A 13,199-nucleotide genomic window follows, 5' to 3' on the forward strand; every position below is an offset into this window, starting at 1 on the left:
CGATCCTTGTGCCTCCACCACACTCTTCTCTGATCTACACTTTTCTTCAGGAATATGCATGGTTACATCCATTTGAGATAGAGATATGGATGCTGCAGTAGCTGCCAGGTCACCTGCACTCTGACTAACTGGAAGATCAGGCATCTCCTCACCACTCACATCCTCAGTGGGGCCAGAAGGCTCGCCGTGAACATTTGTGTCTATGTATCTCAGGAGAGCTCCTTCCTGCTTGGATAGAAAAGCTTCCTTTGCTTTCTTTCTTTTTCTAAATGCTGCCCCAGAGGGGCATTTTCTTCTTTCAGTCATGACTGCTGTTCTGTGCCAACTATAGTGGCTCTCAACACTCAATTGAAGGGGACAAATAAGCAGGCTGGTAGCAGGGCCTCAGTGAAGGAAGGTATCAGCATCTTAAGGGCCTAACTGGCTCCTGCTACTTCAGTTGACTGCCTGTTCTCCTCACGTGGGTTCAGGGAAGCAGCAAGAAACAGGAAGCTCCCTGAGAAGCTCTTGTTAATCAGTCCAGGCTCCTGGGGGTGCTAGAGAGGTACATAAGAGGCTCTTCCTCCTCTCCCTCCTTTCAGGTCCTGCTGCTTTCTGTTATTCCCTCTCACCTTTTCTCCTGCCTGCCTGTTATGTCTCTTGTGCCCTCCTTCCTCCAGCACAGCACTCCACCATCTCTGTGCAGCTAGAGCAGAGAGAATACATATGTACCAGCAGCAGACACAATTTTCTACACTCTGGGTCCTAGAGGTGCCCCCCCCCCACAGTCTGGCACTTGAGGTGGCCACCTCAGTTCGCCTCATGATAAGGCCAGCCCTATACATGGGTATAAGTGAGGGTAGGATTAAGCGCTATGAAGGCAAAGTCCATGTGGAAAACACTTCCATAATATCACCCTCCTAGTCTCGGAAAGATTCCCAGCCATTGCGCAACATTGGTGTCCATTTTAGACACATCTACTCATTCTGTCTGCAAAATTGGAAGAGCATGATCATTAACAAGTGGAATAATTAGCAGGTTAAAGGGGGACAAGAACCTGGAGTCATCTGGATACCAGCAGAGACTACCACTATTCCTTGCTGCTCAGAGATAAAGTTGAATGCTCACAATCTGACAGATTTAAGGGAGAGATCATTTTAACATCAACAGTTGGTGCATGAATAAATCACCTACTGTGTATATAGCAGGGACAGGCACAGGGGAAAGGGATAACATAGGTAGGCTTAGAAGGATTCCATCTTTATTGGTAAATGTTAGTAAACACCAATGTTACCATACACGCACAAACTCAAAAAATATTTCCATCAATAATAATTGAAATGTACAGATAGGTAATGTAAGAAAAATGCTGCTTGAGAACTTTTTATAGAGTTTGATTTAAAGATATTGTGACAAAGCTCTGTCCTTGCCTCTGTGGGTCCCACGTTTCCTGGAGGATTTCGCTAGCCTCAGAGGCTCACTGTGACCCTCCACATAACCCTTCTTTCTTTAGAGACAAGGCTCACAGTCTACTGAGCCATTTTCATCATAAGCCAGCGAGGGAGGTGAGGAGAAGTTATCCTTCCTTGCACAGTCTCTGTTGTCTCCCAGTCTCAGTGATTAAACAGGGGCAAAGGTGGGAGGGGGAGAGCCCAGCCCCACCCTCTACTCCGAGCTCCAGCCCAGGGACCCTAATAGTATCAGCTATGGTAGCTGACCTTTTAGAAACATGACATGTACAATTCCCTGGGCTACTTCCCCCACAGCAGCCCTCACTTCCTCAAGCTCCACTTCACCCTTACCTCAGGGCCTCCTTCCTTGTGCCTGATATGGTGTGTACTACTCAGCCTCTCCAACAGCGCAACTTCCTCCCACAGCTCCTGACATGCACACCCACCTGACTGACTGGGAGGCTTTTAACTAGTTTCAGCCAGTCTCTGATTGTCTTCAGGTGTCCCAATCAACCTAGCCTTCTCCCTGCCTTCTCGAAAGTTCTTAATTGGCCCCAGGTGTCTTAATTGACCTGGAGCTGCTGCCATTTCACTTATCCTTGTACCAGGGATTTGTTTAGCCAGGAGCTAATATATCTATCTCTCACTACTCTTCTATAGCCATCTGGCCTTGCCCAGTCACAATATTTATTTTGTATATTTTGACATGTGATTTTGACTATGTTTTTAATGGATATAAAGCTTTAATTTTTTGAATCTCAGTGCCTACGGTCATTAAATAATTGTCTGACCTCCCATAATTTCCCACAACAGTGAAAATTTAAATTAATTTAAAAAAATTTAAATTGCTTAAAAATATACATTGATATTATCTGTGTAAGTTATTTTTAAAAATCAAATTCTGCCAAGTCTAGACATAGGACAGGTAAATGCAGAAGCGTTCTCCAAGAAGGGTTTATATGTGTGGATATTGCACCATACTGCGCTATGCACACTGCCTCCAAACTCCTCGTACGATGTGGCATTAAAGTGTCCCTCTGGTGGAAAAAGTCACTTTGCAAGAATGACAAATTGGCCATGCACAAATATTCTCTGTCTGACATCCAAGTCATGTTCGCTCAGTTATGCGGTAAAGGCATAGGTTTTTTTCTACTCTCAGGAGCTTAGCTCAAAACTCCAGGCAGTGTTCTTTGTGTCTAGTACATCAGTTGAAATGGCAGTAAACAAGCACTTGCTTTTTTTAGGATGCTTCTACATAATGTGTGATGATTAGCCTGGCTAGCCAAGCCATGACCCTCTGACAGCTGTTGAGTGGCCTATAGGAAGCTGGTTGCAGGACAGTGGATAGGTGTCCACATCATAGAAAATAACAACAGTTGCACCCTGGTTGGCCAATCTTGCCAGCAAGGACATGGAGTGACTAACATGGAGCATTAACTACCCTCTCACACACAGATGGTCTTATCAAGTCTGTAGAGGCAGAGCATTCTGGAGATTCTGGAGTTTGTACAATTGCTGTCCCTCCTGGGGCTGTCCTGGGGATAAGAGGGTATGTCAGTCTTCACTGGCTTCATGAGCATTAAATTCACTTTGAAAAGAAAAATATCCATAAGTAAGTTAAATAATCAGAGAGACAAGGCAGGTGAGGTAATAGCTTCTGTTGTACAACTTCTATTAATGAAAGGGACAAACCTTCAAACTCCACAGAGCTCTTCTGCAGGTCTGGAAAAATAGCAAGTTGAATTCTTATACTGGATTTTCACAATACACCTCTGGTTTATGAAGACTCATTAGAAGAAAAAGTAGCACTTCCTTCCAGACTGAATTTCCAGTATTTCAAGTTGAATAGTCTGCTTCTGGCTGGTGTTAGCTCTTTATAGCATGCATTTATATTTCATCTATTCTTAACTGTTATCCCCGCATTTAACATTCAGTGCATTTTATTAAAGCTCTGTGATTTATAAGAAAATCTTACATTTTAAATGATATTTTCATTGTACTTTGTTGTTGTCTTAGGTTAATAAGTGGTGGATGGAGTTTTGGTTTGTTTCTCAAACTTTTCCTCATCTGTAGGGTAGAAGCTCCACCTGCTGGTATGAAGGGAACATTACATTTTTAAAACCAATTTAATCCCAGGTATAAAATATGCATTTTAGTACCTGTAGTAGGGATTTGAAGAATGAGTGCACTAATTTTGCCCCTTTGGTCCTGTTTGTGTGTGTTTGCAGTGGTAACAAAAGAAGAGGCTCTTTTAAAAGAGAGAGCAAAGCTTTTAAACTTTTACAGTTTTCTTCAAGGTTGAGGTCTTAGCAGGGTTGCCAACTTTCTACTCATACAAAACTGAACACCCTTGCCCTGCCCGCTGCCCTGCCACCCTCACTCGGTCATTTTCACTGGGCCAGCTCAGGGGGGCAGGCGTATGGGAGGGGAATGAGGGCTCCAGCTGGGGTTGCAGGCTCTAGGGTGGGGTCAGAAATGAGGAGTCCAGAGTGCAGGAGTGGGCTCCAGGCTGAGGCAATGGTTTGGGATGCAACGGGGGTGAGGGCTCTGTGGAGGAGCTATGGATGAGGGGTTTGGGGTGCAGAAGGGAGCTCTGAGCTGGGGCTGAAGGTTGGGGCATGGGGGGGTAAGGGCTCTGGCTGGTGGTGCAGGCTCAGGGCTGGGATGAGGCGTTTGGGGACACCTGGTCACCCTAGGTCTTAGTCTTTCTGTGGCAGAGTAGTGTGTACATTATCTGCCAGAGATAAAGCATTAGGGCCCAGATCTACAAAGGGACTTAGGTTTAGGCACCACTGCAATCACAGGTGTCCTGTAGTTGGCAAAACTCATTTGGTGCCTAAATTTTCACTGTAAAAAGGCCCCAAGGCACCTAAGTTTCTATCTCTAGGCATGTGCACTGCTGCCTCAGGCATCGCCCAGACCCCCATCTGAACCGTAGCATGATCCTGAGACCAGGAGAAGACAATGCCTGTATCACCTGCAGGGCCCAATCTGGTAGGCATGCTCCGATCACATCTAATTCTGCTGAAAACGGCTGGGGAGAGAAAGGAAGCTACCTTTATTGTCTTCACCCTAGTTCTAAGGGAACACATCCAGGATGTGAGAGAATCCACTTCAGTTCCCCCCCTTTGCCTGATGAGAAGGGATTTGAACTGGCTTCCCCTACCTCTCAAGTGAGTGCCCTAACCACTGAGCTAGGGGATAGTCTGATGTTGTCCCTCCCCATTGAAGCCATTCCACTTGGTTTATAAATAACTAAAATATACATTGGGCCAACGACAGTGAGAATGACAGGGTAGTCACCAGGCAGAGGGGGGAACTGAACCTGCCTCTGGGCTGAGTTCCCTGACCACTGGGCTAGAGATTATAAGGGAGGCTGCCTCCTCCCTCCAGTCATTCTGTTTGCTGTTAGGTACGTGCTGCTGCTGTTCCGCCAAGAAACCACTTAAGGCATCTGACTCTAGATGAGGATTCCTGGCTGTGGATTCCATGGGCATGGCCGGGTGTAGGACTCAGACCTCTTGTCATCATCCCCCATTGGCTAGTTTAGGCAGCTCCCTGCCCAGTGAGCTGGCTTTTGTGGATCCCATTCTCAGGCAGCTTTGTGTCCCCACTCATTGTATAGGGAGCTAAAGGGCCTCACCCAGGGTTTGTGGATTCCACTGGGACTATATCTACACAGGAATAACAAACCCACAGCTGGCCAGAGTCAGCTGACTTGAGCTCGCAGGGCTCAAGCTCCAGGGCTGAAAAATCACTCTGTAGATGTTGTGGCTTGGGTTGGAGCCCAATCTCCGGGATCCTGCAAGGGTAGAGGGTCTTTTATCCCTGTGTACATGTAGCCAAAGTGACTAGGCACCTAAAAGTTAGGTGCAGTGATTTGGATTTGGGCTCAGGACTTTCTGTGAATATTTGTTGTGTACAGAGAGAGAATTTTTCTACATTATCCCATCAGTTTTCTGAGGTTTATAAACTTCATTTTATAGAAACCAAAGAAATTGAAACCTCCTACTTCTAACTTTTAATGTGGGGAGCAGTTCTAGATGTCTGTACAGTATCTGAACCTCAGGAAAACTACTCATGCGGTCCTTTAATTCGTTCCTTCAAAATAAAAACGCAGCAGAGTGGAGATATCCTTTTCAAGGTGTACTAAAAATAAAGGGCTACAGAGAAGAGTGTTTAAGGAAGACAAACCTTAGGGATTTTATCTCTGGGCCTCTAACAGTGGGCTCAGCATGCTCCCACTCTTCTAAAGCTGCCTCGATATTGCTTATTCTTGGACCACAGCAAGCTTAAAATGACACTGTTCAACACATTTTTCATAATATATGGGAGAAAAAAATCTTACTGTCAAAACTGAATCTTGCAACTTGGATTTCTTTCCAGACAGAGCATTTTCCCGTCCATCACACTTACACACTAGTTAGTTCTTGCTATTGCATAATTTCTTATGAATGCTAAGCTACTGGCATTTGATTGATCGGTTGAAAAAGGAACATTAAGCCATTTCTTTTCAATCACCTATAAAGACTAACAAGGAAATTGCAAATAGACATTGGCCAAAAAAAATTGGTAATGCAAGTTAATATTATGGACTGGCCAGGTTTGCCAAGGTCCCATTTGAACTAATGGTTGCAGCACAGCACTGTAGTAGTGGGTTGGAGGCGAGTGTTCTTCAGGGAACTCTCAGGAGCATCTTGATCTGGTTCTGCACCAAATTATAGATGGAGGGTTTCCCTTCCCCTAATGCTGATCATCCCCTTCTCCCGTATCTGGATGCTAGTTAGCCATCCCTTCCAGAAATGGTGTATCCCTGAGGCTCACAAAAATATGTTAAAAGTACAGTTTCTTTAAACCTTTGGAGTACCCCAAATTGCGGGTATTTTAATGGTTCAGGCTGACCCTTTGGATCACCCTCACAAGCTCTTCACCCCACCTTCTTTTCCTATGACAGCAGCAGAATGATTGTAATGTTTGGGCTCCCGCACAGGATCAGCCTCACACAAGAGGCAGTACACGTTTCAGGAGCAAACTGTCAGTGCAGTCAATATAAATTCCTGGAGGAAGCTTGTGGCTATACACGTCAGCCAGATGGTTGAAACAAAAAACTTACCTAACAAAAGAACCTGCTGATGCTTATAAAAAACTCTTCCGGTGCAGGAGTTACCGTGTGACAGTGTTGCAGAATTACAGGTCACAGTCATGACACAGGGACAGTGAAAACAGAAAGGATAGAGAGAGCAAGGTTAGTAAAACTGGCTATCACTGGTTGTGAAACCCTGCAGATACTCAAGGAAGGAATAGGAACGTAATATCGCTGCTAACATGCTGTAACATGTACTGTGAACTTTTCTAAACAAGTCATAATACAGTCATAATCATTTGATTATTTAATATGATCTTTGGTACATTTTTGTATTCCATCCCATTAGCTAATATTTTCATCTCTATATAAATTCATTTCTTTTGCTACTTTGGTTTTATCATCAGCTGTATCTGCATTAAGGTAGTGCGTAGAACCCCAGTTGAGCTTAGGGCTTCATTTTGCTAAGTACTGCACAAATATATAATGGGTAGGTTTGTGCTGTAATCACAGGGTGTGATTAAGACATACACAGTGAGAGAAAAAAACAGACTGGAAGAGCTTACAGTCTAAATAGACAAAGAAGATGAAGGGTGGGAGGGGAAACAGAGGTACTGGATGACAAAGTGACTTGCTCAAGGACACACAACAGGCACAACCCAAAATAGACTCCTGCCTCAATCCAGTGTCCTGTCCACTGGATCACAAAACATTTTAAATCATGTAGTTACATGGGGCATGAATTTGGTTCAGTATAATTTAATCTGTCTGACTAGGGCTTTAAAATAATGCACCGTATAATTTCCTGTTTAATGAGAGTCTTTCACTTGTTTCCATAATTAATAATTGCCCTTCCACCTCTTTTAGGTGTCTCTTAGCCATGAGTGCACTCGTGCCATAATGAAGCTGGTGTACTGTCCGTATTGCCGGGGCATTTCTAGTGTGAAACCGTGCAACAACTACTGCCACAACGTCATGAAGGGCTGCCTAGCCAATCAAGCAGACCTGGACACGGAATGGAGGAACCTGATTGGTAAGGAGAGCTAGTTATGTTCCAGTAAAACTGTTGAGTTTATGACATGTTCCCCCCCGCACACCCCAAATCTCATATTCAGTCTTTGTGAGACAGGGATTGGAGAATGAATAAAGTGCCATTAGAACAGTTAAAAGGGCATAAGACCCTTTTACGCTAAAATTCCTCTGCCTCAGTGCTGGACTGTAAAAGGACTGGAAAGACATTTTATTGCGTTTGAGTAATGGGCTATGTCAGATCACTACACAGAATGTGCTACACTGGCTAACAAGACCCTTGATCCTGTCACTTTAGATTGTTTCTTCTGCACTGGGCTGGCAAGAGACCGATACTCTTTCCAATTAAACCAATTAAAATAACTCAATTAATTCTTGTGCCTTTCCCCTCTCTTGAGGCTTAGGGCCAGATTCTACCACCCTTATTCTGGCTGAATGGTACCGTCCTCCACGAGTACCAAGGGTAAACTAAATTAAATTGGAAAGCACTTTTAGATCCTTCTGTGGAAGGTGCTGTAGAAATGAAAAGTAATAAAATTGTTTCCATGGGATACAGAGGAGTCAGAACTGAGGACTTTCAACCCTGACAATGCTCTTTCAAAACAAAAAGGGTGGGGTGGGGTGGAGTTTGGAGGAATGAGACTCGTATATAAAGGAAAAATAAAGTTCATTTGCTTTATATTTAAATACAGATGCCATGGTGGAGGGGGCGGGGTCAAGTTCAGCAGCCAAGCAAAACAATCAACACTAGGAGAAAACTAGAATGAAATCAGTCAGGGAATGTAGCCTGAACAATTATTACACTTATAAGATTACATATTGAGGTGCAATATGCACTTGTCACAGATAACAGATTCTTTTCCTAGGTGGCTATTTAAAGTTAATTGACAAGACTGAAGCACTTAGAGAAGAGGAAAGTGATCAGAAACAGTCAGCATGGATTCACCAAGGGCAAGTCATGACTAATCTAATTGCCTTCTATGATGAGATAACTGGCTCTGTGGATGAGGGGAAAGCAGTGGAGGTGTTGTTCCTTGACTTTAGCAAAGCTTTTGACAGTCTCCCACAGTATTCTTGCCAGCAAGTTAAAGAAGTATGGGCTGGATGAATGGACTATAAGGTGGATAGAAAGCTGGCTAGATTGTCGGGTTCAACGGGTAGTGATCAATGGCTCCATGTCTAGTTGGCAGCCTGTAACAAGTGGAGTGCCCCAAGGGTCGGTCCTCGGGCCGGTTTTGTTCAATATCTTCATTAATGATCTGGAGGATGGTATGGATTGCACCTTCAGCAAGTTTGCAGATGACACTAAACTGGAAGGAGAGATAGATATGCTGGAGGGTAGGGATAGGATACAAAGGGCCCTAGACAAATTAGAGGATTGGGCCAAAAGAAATCTGATGAGGTTCAACAAGGAGAATAGCAGAGTCCTGCACTTAGGGACGGAAGAATCCCATGCACTGCTACAGACTAGGGACCGAGCAGCTAGGCAGAAGTTCTGCAGAAAAGGACCTAGAGGTTACAGTGGATGAGAAGCTGGATATGAGTCAACAGTGTGCCGTTGTTGCCAAGAAAGCCAATGGCATTTTGGGCTGTATAAGTAGGGGCATTGCCATCAGATCGAGGGACGTGATCGTCCCCCTCCATTCGACATTGGTGAGGCCTCATCTGGGGTACTGTGTCCAGTTTGGGGCTCCACACTACAAGAAGAATGTGGAAAAATTGGAAAACGTCCAGGGGAGGGCAACAAAAATGATTAGGGGACTGGAACACATGACTTATGAGGAGAGGCTGAGGGAACTGGGATTGTTTTAGTCTGCGGAAGAGATGAATGAGGGGGGATTTGATAGGTGCTTTCAACTACCTGAAAGGGGGTTCCAAAGAGGATAGCTCTAGACTGTTCTCAGTGGTAGCAGATGACAGAACGAGGAGTAATGGTCTCAAATTGCAGTGCGGGAGGTTTAGGTTGGATATTAGGAAAAACTTTTTCACTCGGAGGGTGGGGAAACACTGGAATGTGTTACCTAGGGACGTGGTGGAATCTCCTTCCTTAGAAGTTTTTAAGGTCAGGCTTGAGAAAGCCCTGGCTGGGATGATTTAGTTGGGGATTGGTCCTGCTTTGAGCAGGGGGTTGGACTAGATGACCTCCTGAGGTCCCTTCCAACCCTGATATTCTATGATTCTAAGACGTAATTTGGTGAAACGCGCACACACAAACTTTATTTAGTACAAACAACTATAATTGGAATCATGGGAAAGGATCAATATGTACAACTATATAACTAAGATAAGTGCGGTTAAGTGGTTTCCTATATAGTTTATACTTACAATCTTGCATTGTGTATGTTTACAACTTATGGAGACCTCTGGAAACAAAGACAGAAGGGTAAGTATGTGTAACCCATCAGAAGGGAGGTTCTGATTCCATTTACACCGTCTCAGAGAGCTGATAAACCCACAGAAATGGGATCTGGGTGTGGTATTTTATACCCTTCCTTATGGTGGTAATACAGATATATACCACATTTGCTCCTTTATCCTGATTATAATAATGTCATTAACAGGCCCTATCTATGCCTTTAGGATGTCCATAATTAAACATCAAGCATTAATATTCATGATGTACATCACTTATTTCTTAATAATTTCTATTATGCGATCTAACTGCTTAATACCGCATAGCAACATAATTGCCAAAGCCCTGTAAAGCTCCCTTCTTGTGGAATCCTGTGGCATACTATACCTGTTTGTGGAGTTACTCATTTGTCACTTAGAATGAGAGTGCAAAATATCTGACCTGGGGTTATTTTTTGAGGCCTACACTCTTCAGCTAAATCCCAGCCTTTAATAAGTACTCCCGCAAGGCCTTATGCCATACAAAAGGCCTGTAATCATAACAAACCTAATAACTCGGTTATTTGTTCTCCTTCTTGCTGTAAACTTGCTGTTAACTTGCATTAAAAAGGCTTAGCAAAGGAATTATATGGTAGCCAAAACTATAAACCCTTCACAATCAGGTCATGGGTCAGCAGTCAACAGGCAGATCCTGCAACTTTCACTTTGTGGTGGTGACAAGCCTTGTTGCAATGAAGTGGACTGTATGTCTACCTAAGGGTATGATTCACAGATTTTAAGGCCAGAAAGAGCCATTATGATCAAGACTGACCTCCTGCATAATGCAGACTAAAGAACCTCAGCCAATGATTCCTGCCTCTGGCCCATACTTGCTGGCTGAGCCAGAGCATCTCTTTTGGAAAGCTATCCAATGTATATAATTAAGTTGGATTTTCAGAAAGCCTGTGATAAAAAGCTACTGCTTTAAATGTAAACTACAAGGATTCAGGAAAGTGACAGAGTGTGTGCAGGGGGGATACAGAATCTGTGTATTGCTTGCCACTGGAAGTAATGGAGCTCTGTGGGAAGTCAAAGGACCCCTTGCTGTTCCTAATTGACTTTCACAAATAAGCCCAAGGACAGCATTTGCAGATAAACTAACTGATTACATATAAGTGGGGCTGAGCGGTGCATGAGCACGGTGCAAGGGCAAGTACATCCAGGAGATTTTTATTTTCAGTATAACTGGTTTAACACCAGGGAAATGAAACGTAATGGAGATAAACATAAGGTAATAGGCAATGTGACCATAATAATGAACACTCACGAATTGGGATTCCGGCTTTTTTTTTTTGCCTTAACAGCATATTAGCTGAAAGTTATTTTTAAAAAATACATTTTCATTTCATTTCAAAGATGTTTAATTCTGCTATCCGCCAGTTGTAATGCTCCAATATAGCTATAAATGGAATGATCTTGTGTCCTTGGTTGTGTCACCTCCACCATAGGTTATAGCATTGCACTCATCATGGGGCTTAGCTACACCTGAAAGCTAGTCACCAACATCTCCTTGTTCAGAATGCTGCAGGCTGCTTAGCTAATGATGATCCTTGCAGGGCAGGCATTAGCCCTGTGCTCTCTAGTCAGTGCTGGCTGCCCGGTTATATGGAGGGGTCCAAGCCAAGGTTTTGTTTTTGACCAGAAAGCCCTACTTGGTTTGGGTCCTGGCTATGTGAGAGTTTGCCCTCTCCTTATGTGGCCCTGTGGTAACAGAACACAGCTGAAGCACTCAAATGAGAAGCCCCTTGGTTTAAAAGGGAAGGAGCTGGCAACAGACTGAAAGGGTCATGGGCTCTGGAAATAATTTCTCTAGAGCTCTTGTTTGTTGCCTTCTGGGCATAGGGCAAGACGTAGGGGCCTACTTCTGAAAAACTGGCCCTGTGTGCTTCCTGCCACACAACTCCTCTTGCTCTCAAGGCACTTTCTCCTAACTGCCTCATAACTCTGCTTCTCTAAAGGGCAAGATTTTCACTCCTGGGCCTCGTGCTGCCAGTACATCATGCTGAAAACCCTTAGCACTCAAGAATTTTGAACCCACTGAGGTACTCGTAGGCCAGCCCAAGGGTCAAAAATCCACCTAGTGCAGCAACCTTCTGAGGCCCCTGACTTTTTCAGCCAGTTTCTTTCGAAAGCAGGAAGCAAGTGCTCTCCTAACCTCTAAGAACACAGAGAAGATAAATTTAAAAATCCCTTTCTTTTTCTTCAACACCATGCAGTAGGACCAGTCATTCCAGAGAAGGGCAAGACAATGGGTATCAGTGACCAGACAGAGTCACCAGAGGGCACTCAATGTGGGATATCCCCATGGAGAACGGAGGTGTATCCATGCCAGAGCACACTGCATAGTCTGACAGAGCCTCCAGAGTCATCTGCTCTAGCCATTAGTTGTACCCTTTCCTTGGAGCAAGATCCAGAAAGGGAGAACTTGGTTCCCTTGGTCAGAACAAAGCAGCACCTTTCCAAGTATGGTTCAGTGACTCCATTTCCTATTAATAAATCTTCACAGACTGAGCTCTGTGACAGTTTGAGGCTAAGGCTGTCTTGTGACTTGTCTGAGCTCAAACACATGAGCCAGCGGTTCAGGAAAGGTTTACAGCCCTCCTTTTCCCAATCATGTAGTCTTGCCACTAGACCACACTGCCTCCTTTGTGTGGTTCTGACTAAGCTACTTTATGCAGCAACAGCAGGACAGCTGGATCACTTGAGCTCAGTTGTTCCGTACGTCTTCTATCCTTCCTCTAATTCCACAGTAATAATACTGCTCAACGCCGTCCGTTGTGACAATTACCTTCCAGATGCAGTGCACGGGCCAAAATCATTTTCAGGTTTACTTTTTGATGAAGACAGAGCTAAAATACTTGTGGTGCTTCCACATAGATCAGCCATGCCATGTGAGTATTCCTTAATTTCTGGTACTAGTAACTATAGACTAATGTCTCTGTGTCAGCTGGTCAAGGGCTCTTAGCAGTTTAATGCTTATACAAACAAATTACAATCGCTGCTACTAGCTTCGGTTTTGGTGCTCCAAGGTCAGCATGGAAACCCTGAGGAACATCCAGGAGATTTGCAGAAGCTGTAAGAGCCTTATTTAATAGTCCTGTACCGAATGACTTTAACCCTTTTTCCTTTGTCAAGGTTTCTCTCTCCTCCTGGGAGTACAATGACACAAAAATAAATGTGTTTAAAATAGCATGATGAGTCTTGCCAAAATCCACAGGATACTGGCAATTGATGGTCAAATTCTGTGCTTATTTCAACCTGCCATG

General features: G+C 44.1%; 1 protein-coding gene across 1 annotated transcript in view; it reads left to right on the plus strand.

The window, feature by feature from the left end:
• The window catches only part of GPC1 (glypican 1), a 367,159-nt gene that overhangs the window by 321,850 nt on the left and 32,110 nt on the right, over positions 1–13,199 (plus strand). The window contains exon 4 of the mRNA XM_038416638.2: positions 7,381–7,546. Within this exon, the coding sequence (XP_038272566.1) occupies positions 7,381–7,546 (166 nt within the window). The remainder of the gene's footprint in view (positions 1–7,380; positions 7,547–13,199) is intronic.

Source organism: Dermochelys coriacea, chromosome 9 (genome assembly GCF_009764565.3).
Source record: "Dermochelys coriacea isolate rDerCor1 chromosome 9, rDerCor1.pri.v4, whole genome shotgun sequence".
Classification (NCBI taxonomy): Eukaryota; Metazoa; Chordata; order Testudines; family Dermochelyidae; genus Dermochelys; species Dermochelys coriacea.